The following is a 20,166-nucleotide window of genomic DNA, read 5'->3' as shown; positions in this document are numbered from 1 at the left end:
ACGTACCTCGGTTCGTTATCTTAAGTACAACTACGTCGTGTAGTTTTTTTGGGGGTTGGGGGGGGGCTATTTCAAATGTTGAAGAAACTGTGCAGTAAATGTCAATATTAGATAGATCTCATCCAGACTAGATATTTCCAGAATGCAGACTAATTTTTTCCAGAACCCAGAATATTTATCTAGAATATTTTTGCATTAAATTTGCCGTCCTGAAATTGCATTGGATGCCTTTAAGCCACAGCCACACCACAAGGTCTCTTGGAGAATAATTTCCTCTCCGTCCTTACCTCCCCTTCCCCGCATGCGGAGATGAAGTCAGCCAGGGCGGCCTGTCGGAGGGACGCCGGCTTGGCGGGGAGGACCTTAGCGACGTCATCGTCGGAGCTGACCCGCTTGATGGCGGGCGGGGGCTGCATCAGGGCCCAGGGCGCGTTCGGGATAAAGGAGTACACGTCTCTCTGGCCGTTAGCGTGGGCTGCACGCTGGGGAAAAGGAAGCAAAAGGTATATCAAGCAAGAGTGGGGTCGTGTGGCATAACAGGTACCGGTAGAGTGTTCGGCTCAGACCCAAGAGGTGCCGGGTTCGAATCGTGCCCAATGCCACTGATCTTGTGCCTTTGGGAAAGGCACTTTACACAACCTTCCTCACACTACCCAGGTGTAAAATAGGTACCTGAGTTCTGATAGGGAGGAAAAAGGCAGTGGAAGGAGAGGGGGGTGCTCCGCCTTCTGATACTGCGCCCTAGACACAGTGATTTAAGAACCTACTGCCCCTACGGGACTACCTTTACCTTTATCAATCATCATGATATTGCAAAAATGAAATCGGATATCCTTGAATAATTTTATCCGTGAATTATTTAATTATAAGGTTGGTGAGGCTACGTCAACATCGTTTATCTTTCCGAGTAACCAAGTGTCATCGCACTACAGGTCGATGACCCTTACCTGAGTGGTGGCTGTGAAGATGATGATGGTGACGAGTTCGCAGAGGTCCCCTAGCGACGTGAGCATGCGCGGCACGCCGCGGTCGATGTTGTCCTCCCAGTTGAAGCCGTTGTCGTGAGAGTCACAGATCCACAACTGGACCTGTGGTAAACAACATCTTATTTTCAGTCAGTTGCCTTAAGTCAATAATACAACTACTTTGTTTACTCATCATCCTAGCCTCCTGTGCAGACTTCTAGCGGGGCAGAAGTCTTTTTACAAGTGGCTAGAGCGGCGGTTTCTTTTCGGGGGAGGATCTTGTTTCGGGAGATAGCTAGAGCTGTATCCGCGAAGAGAGTTATGTCGCCTTCTCTTGTTGGAGAGGGGTAACTCATTCTGGCGCATAGAGAACCTTATCTATAGGTTGTTTAAAAACGCGTATCAGTGCTCCCCCTTCCCCACAAGAATAAACCCCTCCAAAAAGTTTGCAAAGACTGCTCCATGAACCCGAAAAGCTTACAAATCTGGTTTAAAGTTTAAGCTCTTTATGAACCCAAGTATGTACCTCCTCGTCCTCCCTGACGGCCTCGTCGTCCCTGTAGTACAGCGCCAGCATGTCGGTGACGTACTTCTCCGTGGCGCGCCACAGCTTCAGCCCGTCGTCCCGGTAGTAGTACCCGGGCAGCTTCATGGCGTCGTCCGTGCCCTGCTCAGCCAGGTTGGCCGGCAGGTTCAGAGACTGCAGGTGGAACGTCTTGAAGGCCTTCGCCATCATCTGAAGACGGGAACGGCCGGCCAGGGAGGAGCATTTGTCCAGAGGGCTTCCTTCTGCAATGATGCTGAAAAAAACAAACAAATGGGCCAATTAAAATTTATGTTGGCAACTTATAAAGCTATTTGTACATGTGTATGTACTATGTACTGCAGGGATATGCTTCAATTGTTCAGTGACAGGAAACTTTGAACACCGTGTTCTTGGCATTAAACGCCTTCGGACAGTTTTCTATCCATTCTTGTGCTTCTTGCTATTAGTAGAGCTGAGTTTCGTCCCAAAGATAACCCTTAAATGATATGGTAGTTTCCCTGTCCTTGGTGCTGAAAAGACGTTGGCACTTGAATGTTGCGTACCCTCCCTCCTATCTTCCCGTGTCTTATGGGCAGTTATTATGTTACTCACCGTTCCCGGAGGATCGTGTTGAACGCCGCAGTCGTCCGCAGATGCGGGATGAGGAGCTTGTGTACAGGGTGGCATGCCGGCAGGTTCCGGTAGGCGGCGACGGCGAACGGCTCCAGGACCAGGTGTGTCTTCAGGATGTGACCCTGCAGCTGCTGCACCAAGGCGTCCGCGTTACGCAGGAAGATCTTGGCCAGTAACCAGTCGCTTTCCGAGTCCTGAAGGAAAGAGTACACAACACTATATGCAAGATGGCATCAAGACAACAATGCGGAATTGTCTTTTCCCCAGTCAAGAAAACCACCATTCTCTTAACGAAAATCTACAATGCAGAAAAAGTGGGATCTTTCTTCTTCCTCTGTCTCTGAACATATCGCTACCACTGTATTTTATCCTGTGTTAAATGTTCTCTTGTACCTGCAATTAGGGGTTTCAGTAAACAATCATTATCAAATGACGTTTCCAATGCCAAGAAACCTTTGACACCAACAGCTGGGGTCTGTGATACGGCATGACTTAAAGCTTAGTGTGTTTTAAGTGTCTAAATGACCAGAAATTTCGCATATCTTAATCTACGTACGCTGGGGGTCCATATGGGGTTCTCCGGCCCCGGCGCCTGGTACAGCTGGATGGCGATGGGCAGGAAATCTCCCGCGGAGTTGACGTAGAACAGCGCGAGCGGTGACGTCGTGAAGTACGGCACGTTGTTGACGTTGTTGGCGATGACGCCGTCCAAGATGGCGTAGTCGGCCAGGTACACATTTCCTGCCTGGAGGGAGAAATAAAAACTTTCGGGCTCAAGCTGATTTTTCATCACCCTATTGGCTATTCGAGAAGAAAGCTTAGAAATGCATTATGTTGTGCTATGCATTGTGACAATGAATATTTGGTACATATTAAAAACAATTTACTTTTGCCCATATACTTTGAGGGCACAGCAGAAGAATTTTAACACAAATGAAGATGAATATCATAATCTCCACTGGACTTAATTCTAAACATGCTTGGGAGAATGGGACCAGCATGGTTTCCAGAGCCATTCTAACTTTTCAACAACAACAAAACGTTTAACAGGAAAAAACAACTTACCACCACAGCTTGCCTCAGTGTCTTCCCAACGTCCATAGACCGCCTGACGGCCTCCTCTGGGACCGGGAAGTACGGCGGTACCTTGTCGCACCTCTGCAGCACGGACGGGTGCACGCCCTGCAGGAACTGTCTGCCGAACTCCGCGTCGCTCGCCCAGTCCTCGATACACGCCGGCGTGGTGGGGCACACCGTGTTCATGATCCGCTCGTAGTCCTCGATCCCCTTCCATCTGCTTGGTGGAGAGGGCAACGCGCGTTGGAATATGCGGAGGTTGTTCCACCATTCGCCCATGCTGTGTTATTGAGGGTAGGGGTGCATCGCAAATAAAGCGCAAAAAGCCATGCATTGTGCAACAGAATTAGTGTAAAGCAACTACCATTGATATCTTTTATCGTAAAAAATTGTGCATATTTAAAGAAATAGTCCATGTCGACTAGGCAAGCTGCAAAGCAAGTAAAAGTTGTGCATAATTGCAGATTAAAAAAGATATTCCATGGAGACTAGGCAAGCGGTTCCATCGTCAGTCTTAACTCTCTCTTGACCTTTTACCCCACATAAGTCCTTAAAATTTTGTCGTGATAAAGGTAAGATAGTGAATCTTTTAGCCCCCAAAGGGCCATGGCAATTGTCGTAAAGATAGCAAACGGGAGTTGTGCCACGTAGGGTATTGTCAGCTGTGTTGTGTGTTCACTGGCCATGTATTGTACAGGTAAACTCACCCTCGCAGCTTCTCCGCCAGAGTTGCCATCCCCATTCGCTCCACCATATCTGGGAAGTCCCCCTTCTCGATCTTGTCCAGTTTCCGGGTCAAGTCTCGGATCTTCTCGGTGCCGATCTGCAGGTCCTTCGGCAGGTCCTCGTGTTTCTCCGCCTTGATGTATCCCGGCAGACCCAGCAGGTCGTGCTTCCACTTGATGGTCTGACGGCGCTGCTGAGTCTCCATGTCCCGCTGGGCGCTCAGAACCTCCGTGTCGAAGTCAGGCAGGGACGCTGCAAGCAAACACGCAAAGTTTTGAGTCCCTATGCACAACTTTAAGGCATTGTCACACATTTAAGACATTCTAACCATTTTGAAACGTTCGGCTGTCGCAGTCGAAGAGTAGCTGATTTCGTCGTACACCAGCCAACCACAGTCAACCTTGCTCCTTACTCCTAAGTTCTAACCATGCATATGGTTGGGGAAAGTCTGGCAGTGTTCGAGAGGCTATATTTGAATATATGTGGCAGCTTGCAGGGGCTTTACAGAACCTTTACCGAGCCAAAAATTTATAAAACTAGATGAAGAGAGCGAATGATGATGACTCATTAGTGAACCAATTTGACGGTTTCCCTGTCCTTGGTGCTGAAAAGTCAACTAAATCACCTGCTTCCCCCCTGTCCTGTAAATGTCGATCAATCCAGAAAAATCACACTGTTCCTCACCTCGTCCCTGCCTGAGCGTGACCTTGTCTTGTACCCAGTTATGACAGGGGAACTCGTACCGCCGGCCCCGCCTCCTGTCAGTCACAACCACGTTCTCAAGGTACCATGGCGACCGCAAGGTCCCGGATGGACTCTCCAGGGTCAGCATCAGCACCTAATGGGGCGTTACGTGAGTTTAGATTACTAAACAGGGGAAACACAAATTTATATTGTACTTTTCATTAGATAACTTTTTATTGCTTATTGGGGCAATATAATCATAGTTATCCGACAATTCGCCCAAGGTAACGAAACTAAATCACCATCATGCATGCTTGCCGCATATATCAGTATGTACTAAGGCTGGCCATCAATTTTCTCCCTTGTCTCTTTCTGCCGGAAGCCGTCTCTGCCCAAAACTATCCATACACGTATTTCTTCCATGGGAAGATGTGAATCATACACGAATCCTTAACGAAAACGTCGACTAAATTTCTTTCTCACCTCTCCGACGTCTCCTCCCTCGATCTCGAAGTTGGCGTCCTTGCCTGGCTGGAAGGACGTCTGGTTGAGGCGGATGGGTCCTGTCCGCCGGTGTGGTCCCGTCAGGCTGGCGGCGATCGTCCCGCTGGTTCCCGCGTCCTTAGCCTTACCCGTCCGCACCTGGACTGTGTACGTCTGGGGGAAGGGCGACGGTAAGATGACTTATAGCCTGTGGCCATTCTAGGCCATAATCTACATAATATTAATGCTTAGGACACATTTCTAAACCGGGTCCCGACCCAGTCTTTGTCAAGGAATGAGCAATCGACCACTTCTGTAATTTCGAGTTATACAGATGACATGCGTTACTCTGTGAGCAGTGGATCATCGGTTGCAGAAAGCCCGTGGCGCCACCCGTCTTTATTTAGGGATACTCAATCCTTGACAAAGATTGGAGTTGCACGGTCGAAAATTTTGTTACATCCAATTTCTTGTGTCAGAAAATTCCAGTCCTATCTGACTTTTCAGGTAGTTCGTGGTTATAAAACTGTTAAAATCTTATGAGTGTCACTGACGAAAGGTAGTGGATTGCTACCTGAAACGCCTGAACGTTTCCAAAATCATATCCAGTTCCTTGAGTAACTTATTGTTGTTAACATATTGCTAAACATTACCTGTTTGCGTCCCTCCAGCGCCTCCTGGTTGGGCGCGCGGATCCTGACGGCGGTGTTGGAGGCGGGGACGGCGCGGGACAGGATGTGCGGCACGCTGTTGTAGTCCTGCACGGTCTTCGGCACCACCAGCCCCAGGCTGTCCGGCTGGTTCCCCAGCGCGAAGCTCGTCTTCTCCGTCACGTGGTCAGGCAGCAGCGTCGTTACAGCAACGTCGGCCAGGTCTTTCCACGGGTGATTCTGTCGATGGAACAACGCCAACGTTATTATGTACTAACTCATATATCGAAGACTCAAAATGTTACATTTGCAAAGCTAATGCATAACGTTACCTTCACATGGTCTATCCTAACGTATAACAAACTACTGCATTCATGTAAATTTGTACTAGTATATGGTGGCCAGCCCCTCCAACTCCGTCCAGCTACATAATGTAACCCACCAGTACAGGGTGTCTGCTACAGCTCCAGTTACCATAGTGACAGACGTCTGGTCCAGGTGATTAACCCTATGTGTTTGGAGAAGATGAGGAAAGAAACCGAACAAAGGCAATTTCGCAGAAGGAAATCATTAAGAGTACCTGCGGGTCCCAGACCCTAGAGGCGTTGAAGATTTCCTCGGAGTCTCCTTGGCGGAACTTGTGCAGCTGGATCTGCAGTTTGTAGTTGATCGGTCCCTTCTTCAGCCGCTCGGCAAACTCCTGCCGGAGGTAGTTCTGCGCACGCTCCTCGTCTGGCAGGCGCTTGGGGTCCCTGGGAAAAGAAACGAAAGATGTGAGGCAAGAATTTTACCCCAGAGCCAAAAAATTCAATTTTAACAGTTAACCATGAAACAAACCTTAACTGTGCAAACTGTAGAAAGAAGTGATGAAGATAGCAAACTTCATAACAGGTAGTTTATTCAGAATCACATTATAATTGTATATCTTACTTCACAGGAATATTTAGCTGGCCTGAGTGCCATCCGATCTGTAACGGCAACAAATCCGATGACACGCAGGCTATATTTTAGCCAACTGAATATACTTGGAAGCCGATAGGACTAGGGGCTTCTCTCTATACCAATAAAACACAGAGACTGGGACCCGAGGGCTTAAGAGTGAAGTTCTCCCACCATGTTTCAACCATGCAGATTCGGAACCCGATCATATTTTTCAACGTGGTACCTCAACATATCCTTAGTTTCTCACATTTCCTACGTACCAGATTGATCTCTGGTCCTCGTGGCTCAGCAGTCCCGACTCAATAGCGTCATCTAGCGGCAGCATGCGGTACTTCACGTAGCGCAGGACGCCGTCCTTGCCGCGGAACTGGAAGATGTGCTGGGAGTAGTAGTGCAGGGTAGAGTAGGACCGGGGAGCGCGACGGCAACCGTCAACATACGCGTAGTAGCTGGAACGGGAACAGAACTATTGAATAAATGCCCTGACCTCATATGCAAGGCTTGTACCATTACTTTCTGTATCTGTATATAGCTGGTATAACCGCCCTTCGGCGTTTCGCACCGGATTAACAGTCACCTCTAGCCACCTTCTGCACAATTTCAACTTCGTGTGGCCTAACGGTAAAGGCAGAGCGCTCGGCTTAGAACCAAGAGTACCTGGGTTCGAATCCTGACATATCCGCATGCCACCGATCTTGTGCCCTTGGGAAAGGAGGCACTTAACACGACTTTTGTCACTTGAAAATGAGTATTGTCTATTGTCCTATGCATTGGTGGTGGCATAGAAAATAAGTTGAAATGTGTTAGATGTTGGAATTAAAAAAAACTAGGATTAGAATCGAATGATCTGACGTACTTCTGCGGGAAGTTGTAGAGCCAGGCCCTTGTCTTCTCGGCGGACCCCCGGGAGTTGAGGTACTCCTCGAAGCTGGAGATGTTCCAGTAGGGCGCCATGGCTCCCGTCGCCATCAGCAGGTCAAACGGCCCCTCCACGTCCACGTCATCAAACTTCAGCGCGGCGCCCCGGATGTCGATACTGGCGTCGTCAACCTGTCATTGTCAGTTTGCAAAAATGGTTTGTATGAAAAATAACGGCAAATAAACATCAAAATATAAATAACTATTAAACATAACCAGCAAGAGTAATGCATCATTATCAGTTATCAGCGCCACGGATGTCGATACTGGCGTCGTACCTACCAGCGAGGGTTACGTGTTATTGTTGGTTTTCAAAATGGTTTGTATTGAAAATAGGTACAAGTATGCTGCTATTAAGCATAACTAGCGAGGGATAAAGAGCTCTAGACCAAAAGGTTTATTCAGCCGACGTTTAAAACGAGTCTCTTTATTCGGTGAATTGTTTCCAACCCGATGAAACTATTCACGGTGTGGAAACGGCAATCAAACATACTAGCCAGCGAGTGTTGCGTATCATTGTCAGTTTTAAAAACAAATTTGTATCGAAAACATGGACTCTAAGTATTGGAAACAATTTTTTCTCCACAAGATGTACACATGCAATACACAAAGACTGGTGTAAAGTGTTACAGTCGAAAAGTTTGGTAGGTCCAATTTCTTGTGTTGGAAATTACAGGTATGATTCTGACGCATCTGAATCTACCCCATTCCTGTTCTGTGCTGTGCTGTTATTAAAGGAAAAACTGACCTGGTTGAAGTTAGAGTGCCGGATACGGATGGGGAAGACTCGCCCCGGCTTGAAGAACTCGTGTTCGGGGAAGGTCGGCTCGCTCACGACGGTCGCGTTACCCACCGCGCCCACCCCCACGGCGTGGAATGGACGCTTCCCCGTTGCCAGGGACGACGAGGAGAACACCAGCCGCAGCTTGTCGACCTTGGAGTTGAGGCTGACCTTGCTGAACAGACCGGGGTCTGGCTGGGGCTGGAACAGGACATGTCGTTTTATGTGTTATGGAACTGTTAGAGTTTCAATGCCTAGCCAAAAACGCTGCGTGGCATCATAGAGTTGACTTTAAAGTTATGGTATCTTTAGATCGAATCGGATCGGTGTAGATTTGGAGGAAAAACAACTTTGTTCTCGTATCCTTAAGAATCATTCTTATATTATATGATATACATACATACAGTACCGAACTGCGCAGCAGTATATACTGGTCGGACAGGTTGTCACGGCCCCATAGGTGTAAGGATCGTTGCCTGTTGATACCTAAGACCCGAGGCGCTAAGATAAGTATATCATGGCGAATCTTTGTTCTCTCACAAAGCCCTACCCTAAGTCTAAGGTCAGACAGGTCACATACACCCGTGTCATGCACCGGTCTTTAGACAGCAGCTTCTTTGTCGTGAACTGCCGGTGTCAGATCAAGTTCCGAGAAACCCCCTTAGTCATACACGTCATTCTTTGAAAAGCTAATTCTCAATCGTAGCTTTGACTGACATTTTGGATTGTAAACTGTTTCTTCTGTTAAGAATCAGACTTACAAACGAGACCAAAATACATTTCGTGAATAATTTCAACAGGTTGTTGAAAGATTGAATAGCAAAGTTCTTTGTTCACAACCACCTGTATAACAAGAGCCGACCAATGGTTTCGGCTCTTCGAGACCAAAATATATTATTTTCTTTTTAATGCATAATAAGTGCAGAAGAGCATGAGTTGACTGACCGTGAACTGTTCTGCCAGTTTCTGCCTGAACTCCTCCTGTCCCACCTCCTGTTTGTAGATGCGGTAGGCGTAGTTGATCCCTGTGAATTAAATTCAAATACACTGTTTAGAGTCTTGTACCTGTAACGTTACTTGTAACTTTTCCCATATATAATTTAAGCAAAATACATACAGCAATACATATGTATATCATTACATATGTAATGGTATGTTGCTTTATGTTGAGAAACTGTGCTAGGCCTAGGTGACTTATTTTCGTCCTGTTTAGTGCTTCTCCCTCTAGCTGTTAATTGAGATACCTAACTATATTTTGCAGTGGATACATTTCTTGACATAGTGGCGAAACTGGACCGTAGACGTACTATTTATTATAATAAATTGAGTAACGTTATAACTAAAACTCACATCTGTGCCCCCGTCCCTCTGCCTCCCACTGGGTCGTCATGGTGTCTGGACCTGGGAGAAAAAAATCTTAAGTTTCCAAAAGTTGTCTCCATGGACAGGTGGTTACAAGTACAGGTATAACTTTTACATGTTATTAAGTTTACAAAGATCAGGTGTAATGTGCACGTGCCTCCTTGAATATAAACGTATGTCAGCTCTAGTGTGTGCTCTGAAAGAACGTTAAATACTGGACAGGGTGCGAGTCATGAGATTCAGACGCGGGATTTGAACTCGTAATCTTTAGATTATACTTTTTCAGCTTATGCTTTGTACACAAACCTGTAATCAGTCAGTGAGAGAAGAATTCTCCTTTCTTCTTTCTAACCATTTGATGACAGGAAACAGAAGTGATGATAGGTATAATTATCAATAATTACATAACAAAACAGGGTGGCCATTTTTTGCCTTCTAACTTTATTTTGAGAAGAAGTAGTGATAAATATTTTTCAGTGATTTCTGGGTGACATAAATGTCAACGACATTAACTTATGTGTCATGGAAAACTTGAAATGGCTAACACCCAAACAAAATCAAGTTAATGTCAAAAATACGGCGAAGATGCAGAGTGTGCCATTTCATACAGAGCACAATGTACAGTACACAGTAGCTTTAACATATACTTTCAACGGACATGACAAATACAAACTCTGGCGAAGAAGTGAACAGGGCAAATCTTTATTTTCTTCTGTTTTTGTAGTCTGTTGTGTAATTGTTTTAATCCACGGTAATTAACTCTTTTATACCTGGTTGAGTCGGAAACACAATATATTACTTCTGCTCCTTCAATGACTATGAGATTCGGTATAACATTGTGATCAATCGTAATTTTGAAACATTACATAAGTACTACACTTCATAGCTTGGAGACTTGTGGGAATTTACGTTTGTAACAACACCTATATCTACGTGTTGCTTCAGCTTTTGTGCTAACTTAATGCGTATTGACCGGAATGAAGGCCGCACCCAGGCCCAAAATGTCGTCGGCGTCTGACAATCCAGTCTGATCACAGAAGGCGCGGGAGTGGATCATGTCCAAATTTGGATGACTACGTCACATGTATGATTTATAATTCTTGTGATTTTTTCTCTCTCACAGAATAGAACAGGTTGGGCATCTTCTGACCACCTGCCATTGGGGTTAGTTCGTTCTAGAGCACAAAGAAACTTAAGTGTGGGGAAATATCGCCTGAGGGTCGAACGAAAACATCGGAATGCCCAAACACCGAAGGACATTGTCTGCACACGGGTTAATTCGTGCGAAACTTTCACACGAAACGACTTTTCGCGCCATCGCAAAGATGCCACCCGGACACATAATCACAACTGTCGTCTTTCAGAAAAATTGACAGAAAAAAAAATCTCATTACAGTTACTAAATCGACAAATTACATTGTCTTTGATTGACATGAGTTAGAATGGAGAGTCAATATACTCGGGTATTGGAAGGGGCGTGGCTTAGGACGTTAGAACAATTTTACAAGTTCTATATATTAACAATAAAATGTCGCAAGTGTGTCCAAAACGTCAAGAAAATGCCAAAGTGCCGTACCTACGTGAGTCAGTTGACCAGGTAAGTCCGGAGAGGTGGTAGAGTATTGCTGACCTGACCCAGTACCCAGCGAGGAGACTTGTTTTGACACCTCCAACGTCAGAGGACCAACTGGTTTTTCAACACTCCCACGTCGGACGATACCATTTGCTTTATGGGGGCAGAGACATATTCAAAATCGCTAACAAATGCAGTGTATTAGTACTACAAGAAGTGCTAAATTAATACTACGTTTGTTGCCACGAATAGAAACAAATTTCAAGAAGAAGACATAGAAAATAGTATAGCTTATACAAAATATATATTACATTAGGTTTCCATTAATTTTTAACAAAAGGTTCGAAGTCAAAAGATGATGGATCCTGTTTATTATAAATCAATGTTTCTACATATTTACTACATCTAGACTACACAGATCATAAAAGTCCGTTGTAATATTCAAAATAAAATCAATATTTGTATCCATTGCTGTCAGATATAACATAGCTTACTCAATGAAAATCTGAGCGACATTTTCACAAATGTTATGGAATTCACAACATATATATCAAGCGATTCATCATTTAAGCAAACCGAATAGTATAGCAAGTATAATGTTTAAGAAATCTTAATTATATTGCCTTTGACATCACACACATGTGAGAGAATGGGGTGGGGGGGTAGGTGGGTTGTGGCTATACGGTACATACAAAATGTACAATATTGTAATACAGATAACGGTAGTTACTGCAGTAAATACTATCACAACCAGACAATGGTAGGTATTTCTAACATTACAAGTTGATTCTTAATAGCTTTGAAGGAACAAGATACTAGTACTAAGTACAGTCTTTTATATTGTAGTGCTAAAATCACATCTACTCATGTATAACTTAGAAGTTCCTAGACTATGGATCTGTCTTGATTTGTGAATATAACAACTACTATGATAAAATAATCAACACCATATACAAACAATAACTATTCATAATATTAAAGCTGCTCATATACAAATTTCTCAGTGAACCCAGCATTTCAACACAGTGGTCAAGAAGTACTCTGCCCTTTAAGCTAAACATGTCAATGATATTTTCTATCATACTTGACATGCATGGTTCATATGATATGAGTTTGACTCCAAAATATGTACCACAGATAATTCTTTACCTGTGTAAGAAATAAGTGCATTTGCACTGGGATTGCAGGCATAACCAAGGAGCCAAAATTATGAAGAACCTTTCACACAAAGTCTCAAAATGTGCACCTTTCTCTTTAGATAATATTACATGCAGTGGTCAAATATAGACTTTCATACAATGTCATGCTAACAGAGTCCATACTTACATGTATTGCCACAATAAGGCCATACCAATTTAATTTGTTGGTTCACGGATTTTTTCAGAAAAAATATGAAGCGACAGGGCGAAAAAAAAAAAACAGGTCTAGGCATCCTATTATACTATTTATAGGCTTAAATGCTACAAAATGAGCCATGAAGTCAACACAAAAGGCTGGGTTAAAATTTAAACATTGAATTTTGAACTTTTAATCAAACCACTGCAATGATAGATGGGAAAACTGTAACAAATAGGAAGAAAAGGACTTTCCTCAACTGTTGGGGGGCAAAACATGAGCATTTTTCAGTTGATTCAGGACCAGAATCTAAATTTTTTTTTTTTGCAAATCAGAAAAAAACGAAGAGGCGAATCCGAGAACCAACAAATTAAATTGGTGTGGCCTAAGGACATCTTTGCTGTTACAACCAAGCATGCTACCTATGCATCCTTTTCCCCTATTGAGACATAGTTATAATCCTCAGTCATAATACATGTACATTCTTATGTTTCCCATTCACAAGTCCTTTGCGTTCTGTATTTGCACAACTTGCTATAAACCCCTGTTGGCAAGCTGTAATGCCGATCCTTCAGATAACCTTGTACAGCAGCAGTTTTTCTGTCATTGCCCGTTCAACAGTTAACTTACACTTGGCAAGGAAGACAGCATTGAAAAATGATAAAGAAATTCTTTGACATATAGTAGAGACTCACAGTACAAACAACTTACTAAGACAGTTACAAGTAAAGTTGAAGTGGATACTTCTTACTTAAGCTTGCCATTTTTTGCTTAAGGCTCTTCCACTGAACTGAACATCTGGGAAGACACCGTTCCATGCTATTCTGGACATCTTGTTTTTCAGAAAATACTTCATCTGGTTATGTTTAACTTAACTCTTTCCTTATAGATACATGTATATAGAAGAAGGTATTTTCATACTCTGCCACAAAAGTGCTACAAACTAGGGCTAGCAATGATACAGGACTGATTTCATACATATCTGAAACTATAGTAGTTATTATGATAGTCTTAACTGCTCTAAACATCACGCAAAGGAGACATTACAGCTTAAAACTTTATGTTATGAAAATGCCATGCAACATTGTTCATAACATAATGTACTAGTACCTGCCATAGTGCTAATACAACATCATGTATGTACAATAGTAAGAAATTGGACAAGTGTATGGTATTTCTTAATGCTAAAGTGCAGCTATTTTTTGAAGATGAGTTTTTTTCTTTAAGCAAAAGTCTGGAGTTGGTACATAAAAAGACAGTAAAAAGAGTGTGTTTTACAGATATTCCTGACACTACTGCTACCAGTGTGCTTTCCTATTGCTTGCCACCTTCTTTAGGAAGTGTTTGTGGCTGGCGAAAAGTCGAAGCTCGCTGCCGATGTCCATCCACTTCACGGCGTTGGCATCGTCGCCGGCCTGGAGGTTAAACCGCGCCACGCTGTTCCCGTCTTCGTCATGGAAGTTGACGGCTACGGTCTCCATCCAGGCGTTGTCTGTGTTACGGGGGTCGTCCACGTAGCCTTTATAAACCTGGATGGGAGACATTCTATTAGGCAAACGTGGCTACAACAGATGAAAATCAAGGCATTTACTGTCACTGTGCAAGAAATCAAACCCTGAGACAAGCATGTAAGAATAGTATATATGGACAAGCAGATACCAGCAGTGAGTGTTCTTTGGGTCTATAATTCACCCATATGTGTGTTTATCGACATATTCAACTACTCTTTAGTTGTGAGGGTGGTATAAATGTATATGTATGTAGGATAAAGGCAATCATTTATTCGTGATTAAGGGAAATAGTGTGTTGAATTGTGTTCTCATAAGTGTGTTGGGTGTGCAGACTTTCTATAGGAAAATAAGTTGATATTACCGGTTAATAAAGTGCAGAGATCATGTTTATACATGTTTTACTCTTGTTCTATTGAAAAACATTGTGACAATCAATGTTTGAACTCTGACCTCTTCCCCATGGCTGAACAGCTTGGCTAAGTTGTTCTCTATTTCCTTCTTCTCCTCAGGTGAAGCGAGAAGCGAGTTCATCGTTTCCTCACCAAACTCACGCTTTAACGTCAGCGAAACATTCTCACCCACATCCACCATCCCCTGTGATGTAAACAAACCATCGTATGGCGGTCACGTTTCAGCTTTCAAGGAGATTGGAATATGAATTATTTATTGTGAGGAGACTTTCATATGTCATGTGCATTAAATCTTCCACAAAGAAGATACAAAACTTATACATGATGCTGAAAATTCATAGGAATTTCTCTGCTAGACTAGCAATGTTGTATAGGATTGTTTAGCCATAGCCAAAGTTTTAGGGCTCATGCACTTTGGACCAATGGAGGCTACATGATACTCTTCCAGGTTCAATCAGGTTCAATTAACAGCATTGGCACCAGCAAGCACACTATATTGGAATCTAATTCATTGAGCAACAGCATGTCTTGTAAAATAAAGTATTTAGTATTCGGAGTACACTTAAGATTTCACCGTGGTCAATATATAATTATGGACTGATGGAGGCCATATAATACTCTTTCAGGTTCACATTAACAGCTAATACCTATATGTACATGTATATTGGACTCATTGAAGAACAGCATGGCTTGTGAAGTATTGAGTATTCAGAGTTGTGACTCACCCCAGGTATAGCCCACTCTCCTGTGTCTCCTCTCTTGATAGCCACAAACTGTAGAACAGGGTCACCTGAGGTCGGGTGTTTCTCTACCTGTCCTGAGGAGGAGATCTTCCACCTGGGAACAGGACAGGAGGGGAAAATGTCTGGTTTAGTTCAAATCTTCATGGAAAATCACAATGCTAAGTTTGCACAATTGTGAATGGGAGTTGTATTGAACATATCTCTTGATATTTTGTAGAATACAAAGCCAAACAACGTTGTTTCGTTAACATCTGCAGTTAAAACAGCAATAAAATTGGGAAAAAGATGTCATTTTACAAAGTATGTATACTATGCATACTATCATAGTATAGGATAAAGTGACCACTAGTTTACAAAACACAGTGTAATTCTGCTAAAAGCCTGCTTACAATGTAATCATTGAAAAATAATCTATTGGAAAATGATACCCTCTTCCCAACTTTAGTGCTATTTTATATCATAATAATTATAGTATTTAACAATTGTTAAGTACTATAATACAAACTATAATAGTGCCGACCTTGTGACGATGGGGTCTGCCGCATGGTTTGGTCCCCATTTTCCCAGCAGCCCTCTTCCCGTGAGCCCTGTACGTCCTATAGGGTTCCTGAAATGGGCAACAGAATATCCATTGATTATTCGGCATTGAGAATCTCTTAAAGATACCTATAACATGTAACCTTCAAGTTTTGAGATCCTAAAATGGCATGGAAATGCTTCAATGCTAATAAAATTGAAGACTAAAACAAAGAAAGTTATCACACACTGCATTCAAATTTGAGTCATTAAGATTCTCAGATAACCACCCAAAGACAAATTACTAGTAGCAACCACCCAAGGGACTTGAAGAAATCACCAGTAGTACTGTGGACAGGTGGCCAGTTGGCCACTATTGGCAACAATGGCCAGGTGGTACTTATATGCAAAGGTGGTCACTAGCGCGGGTTTGACTGTACAAATGTATATCATTGGCCAGATGGTCCTTATGTAGAGGTGGTCACTATAGCACAGGTTTGACTATTGTTATTTACCTTGGTAAACCGTTGACTATCTGGTACGGCCCTGTGAAGCTAACCCTGTTTACTTTCCCATCTTCCTGGTTCCACTTGACCGATTGCAGCTTACTGGGAAGAAAAGAGACACATCATTCAGAGTGACATGTCAACAAGAATACAGCGATAGGAATCTGAGGTGAAATGTACTGTAACACTAACAGTAGTTCCATGGGAATATGTTACTCTTCAGACACACTCAACAAACAGTCTCCTGGCCAATTAGTCCTGAATTTTAGTATCCATAACACCTTGGAAAGGCCTGGTATATATAGCTTATGAAATGTACATCATAATGTGGTTATGGTGGTAAAAGGGTACATTTGTACTAGTATGTCTGAGGGAATTTTCAAATTGAATTTTTACAAAAAAACAACTATTCTGGTAGCTATGTAGATCCATAAATGTATTTTTGTAACCCTTTCCTCTCAAATGTTCTTATTTGACTGCAAAATTCAAGCGTAAAGTCACAGTTACAGTTACAGTAACTCTAATACAATGTACCATAATCAGTAATTTACAAATTCAAATACACCACAAGACAAAATCGCCCTACTCTGCCGGAGGTCTGCCCATACTGGTCCCTTGGCGACTGCCGGAGCCGTGTACTCCTCTGGTCTGTAGTCTGGGAAATCTACGTCCCATTTCACCAGCTCATCTGTGAACAGCTGCCGGTTACAGTCGGACCGCGAGTACGGAGAGGACCGAGACTTTGTGTGGACAAACTTCGCACAGTCAGAGGACATGGCACAGCGAGAATATGTAACACTTGCAGAGGCAGAACTGCAACCTTGGCCCATACACCAGGAACCTGTGGCACCTGTGGAAAAAAAAGAGGTTGTTAGAAGACTGAAATTGTTCATTTTCATTAAAGTGTCTATTTTTGTGATTGAACTTTATTGCTCGACAATCGTACATGGTACAATGTATCATTGTATGGCAGTAAAACAAATATACTATATGGTCATGATTGTACACACGCACATGTATGTACATGTAACAACATATATGTGTATGTACTAGTAAGGGTAGGGAGCAACAATTTGAGCTATGCAAGGATGGTACTGTTAATGTGATTCCATACGACTTTCCTGAGAAATCTGAAACCCTTATTAGAAATTGCTTCATGACCAAGAGATGAAACACTACCCCAGTCCCTGTCAGATATCAAAGAACATGGTCGCTTGATCTAACTTTACTTCTAGTCCATTACACCTGGTGCAGTCGGAATCAACAATCAGGAAGTGGCTTTTGAATCGTGACTTGGATAAATACCTGTACTTTGTATAAGTACCAATTACATTAATTATTCACAGACCACTATCAAAATACATGTAACTTAACACTCACTTAACATACAATGGAAGCAGACTTTCCAGTGATAAATTGAATTATCACACACCTCGGTTATACTCACTGACGGTTGTCACACCCATAACATTCAAAAATATGCAAATGAGTATCTCTAAGTCAAGTATGTTGAAAGACCAGTTCAAGCTTTAAGGCAAAACATTGCTACCACTTAACATTTGCAACATGAAGCACTTGCATTATGTAATCAGAAACTATTGTTACATAACTGCAAATATTACTCCAAATTCAAAAAAGGGCCAATGCCAGTAAAAACCTAAGCTGATTTCACCTCTTTAGAAAAATTGATCAACATTAGATTGCGGTACAGGTGTACCTCTTGCATTTAGTGTTCATATTTGCATAACCTGGTTACACCTGTTTACATGATAATCTCAGAGAGACCGATCACAGTCCAATATGTCACCCTGTCCAATATGTCATCCTGTGCTATTGTGTTCAACTGGTTCTGTTAAACCTACTCACGCTCACTTTGTTTAAGTCAACATATTTGAATCAAACATGCTGGCAGACGCTTGATGATAGCATCAAAATTTGACTGAAGAACAAAACATAGCTCAGGACTATGTTTTTAACTGTACACGTATCTCATTGAGACAAAGTACAGTGTACATTGTACCTTTAATGATTTCCAATGGTTTTATCAGATGTAAACAATGACTACATAGTCTGAAGTTCTGTAGCTCTGATACGTTGATACTGTGATGGACACACTACATTGTACGTACCAGGTGTACATTGTTTCCATTATCACATACCGGTATGTGGCCCTTAGGGAAAGGAGTTTTTACCTGCAAAGGATGATTGGTTTCTTGCCATTTTAACTCATTTCTGCCTATTATCCATCTCTATCTTTATTAGATTAGTGAAGATCTCTTGATCAGATTAGCCTCAGCTGCCTCACCACTTTGCCCAAACTGATCCGCAAATTGCTTTCGTGTTTTTTCTCCACACTTGGACAGTTTGAGGTGTACATGAATTTGGAGAAGAGCCTAGGAGTAAAACACTCAAATATTGAACTTGTTCATCCAAGTACAGTAGAGGCATTGTGTGGCGTAATGATAGAGCATTTGGCCCGGAACCCATGGGTCCTAGCCTCCTGGGTTCAATCCCACCTACATGCCCCTACGCTGAGCCCTTAGGAAAGGCACTTAACACAATGTTCTGCCAGCATGCCAGCTATTGCTGACTTCTCGACAAATGGCATTATCAGTAGAAGAAGAAGAAGAAGAGGCATCATCACCAGATAGCTGTATAAAACAACGCTTTAAGTTAGATGTGCAAAGGTGTAACAAGTCGTTTAGTGAATCGATGAAACATAAGTCAGCTGTTGTTGCGCCACATGCCTGCAAAGCGGGACTGTAACAATTACAACGAAGGGTTGTTACACTGGTTATAAAGATACTCAGACTCAGATATTTTCTAACTTATCAAGAAGCATATGGATTATGTATTGAATACGATTGACACGACAATACTTCAAGAAAGAGAAATCAGAACAGTTACATAGAGTAGACTCTAATACAACCTGTGGTTTACGGCTTATTTAACCCAGCACTGAGAGTACCGGTGTAAACATTTAGGTTTGCCCCCCTCCCACTATTGTTGGCAAACACACAGAACGTTGCTAGTGCTTAGCTAGCGTACTCACCTGCTTTCAACCGCCCGAAACCCTTCAAAACTCCGAAAACCTCCGATACAAAAAGCACCAGGTTTCCTGAAGGCATGTAGCAGAAGAAGGAACGACGCTGTCGCGGCCAAAGTTCCTCTTTTCGTAGTAAAACGCGTACAATTAGCGGAAATAGTGATGTTTCACCTGTCAAACCGCGAAATACGGCGAGGTCAAAGGTTGCAGGGCGTAACTTCTTGACGTCATCAGGCTGAAAGTGGCGGGAAATGCAAACTTCTGACGCAATCGGGCAAGGGGAGAGGTTTTGGACTTTGGAATTTGTTTCTTGAACGTAACATGTGACGTGAAAATTAATTGGACTTGTCTGATATTTTGTGATAAGTTTGAAACACATTTTCTTCCATTTCTTTCTTGTCTTCACCTTTATTATAATTTATAACGTTATTTACTGGCACATTATTGCTACATTTGTAACGAGCTGGATAGAAGTGAATGATGATTTTGCCCCGTATTAACAGTTCTTTTTCTAAGTAGGTAATAAAAAAAAAGGAATGGCAATACTATAAAGTGAAGAGTGAGAGTTTTCCGAGATTTCAGGTAGCTAAGACTAGGTTAGCCTCCTTCGCAGTCTTGTTGGGCGTCGGCGTTATTTATTCTCTGAGCGACGCAAGTAATGTGCCCCCGCGGAGGACGATTTGCTGCCGAGGGAGTTTTTGCCACGGAGAGAAGGTTTCGCGCTCAGAGAAAAAATACGCCGACGCCCAACAAGACTGCGAAGGAGGCTAAGACTAAGT

At 42.9% G+C, this 20,166-nt stretch overlaps 2 protein-coding genes across 3 annotated transcripts in view; both read right to left on the bottom strand.

Moving 5' to 3' along the window:
* The window catches only part of LOC109475945 (allene oxide synthase-lipoxygenase protein-like), an 11,081-nt gene extending 1,416 nt beyond the window's left edge, over window positions 1-9,665 (bottom strand). Inside the window, exons 1-16 of the mRNA XM_019777121.1 lie at window positions 9,635-9,665; window positions 9,331-9,410; window positions 8,353-8,586; window positions 7,543-7,736; window positions 6,947-7,135; window positions 6,325-6,496; window positions 5,748-5,984; window positions 5,095-5,268; window positions 4,612-4,765; window positions 3,909-4,179; window positions 3,190-3,481; window positions 2,681-2,869; window positions 2,104-2,318; window positions 1,492-1,765; window positions 948-1,088; window positions 288-482 (exon numbers count right to left, since the gene is read on the bottom strand). Of these exons, the coding sequence (XP_019632680.1) occupies window positions 288-482; window positions 948-1,088; window positions 1,492-1,765; window positions 2,104-2,318; window positions 2,681-2,869; window positions 3,190-3,481; window positions 3,909-4,179; window positions 4,612-4,765; window positions 5,095-5,268; window positions 5,748-5,984; window positions 6,325-6,496; window positions 6,947-7,135; window positions 7,543-7,736; window positions 8,353-8,586; window positions 9,331-9,410; window positions 9,635-9,665 (3,042 nt within the window). The remainder of the gene's footprint in view (window positions 1-287; window positions 483-947; window positions 1,089-1,491; window positions 1,766-2,103; window positions 2,319-2,680; window positions 2,870-3,189; window positions 3,482-3,908; window positions 4,180-4,611; window positions 4,766-5,094; window positions 5,269-5,747; window positions 5,985-6,324; window positions 6,497-6,946; window positions 7,136-7,542; window positions 7,737-8,352; window positions 8,587-9,330; window positions 9,411-9,634) is intronic.
* A 3,471-nt stretch (window positions 9,666-13,136) lies between these two features.
* On the bottom strand, window positions 13,137-19,560 carry LOC109464353 (ADP-ribose pyrophosphatase, mitochondrial-like). 2 transcript variants are annotated; one of them, XM_019761310.1, is made up of 7 exons: window positions 19,394-19,560; window positions 16,928-17,182; window positions 16,351-16,443; window positions 15,840-15,926; window positions 15,302-15,413; window positions 14,617-14,760; window positions 13,137-14,184 (listed from the first exon to the last, which is right to left on the bottom strand). In XM_019761310.1, exons 2-7 carry the CDS (start codon window positions 17,014-17,016, stop codon window positions 13,954-13,956), a joined length of 756 nt encoding a protein of 251 aa, XP_019616869.1. In that variant the 5' UTR covers window positions 17,017-17,182; window positions 19,394-19,560; the 3' UTR covers window positions 13,137-13,953. The 2 variants fall into 2 exon arrangements, with proteins under 2 accessions (XP_019616869.1, XP_019616862.1); XM_019761303.1 differs by having other exon boundaries at window positions 16,928-17,191; window positions 19,394-19,515.
* Between the last annotated feature and the right edge of the window lie 606 nt (window positions 19,561-20,166).

This window comes from Branchiostoma belcheri, unplaced genomic scaffold (genome assembly GCF_001625305.1).
Source record: "Branchiostoma belcheri isolate BF01 breed outbred unplaced genomic scaffold, Haploidv18h27 scaffold1, whole genome shotgun sequence".
In the NCBI taxonomy this organism is placed as follows: Eukaryota; Metazoa; Chordata; class Leptocardii; order Amphioxiformes; family Branchiostomatidae; genus Branchiostoma; species Branchiostoma belcheri.
This window is presented reverse-complemented; position numbering and strand designations above follow the sequence as displayed.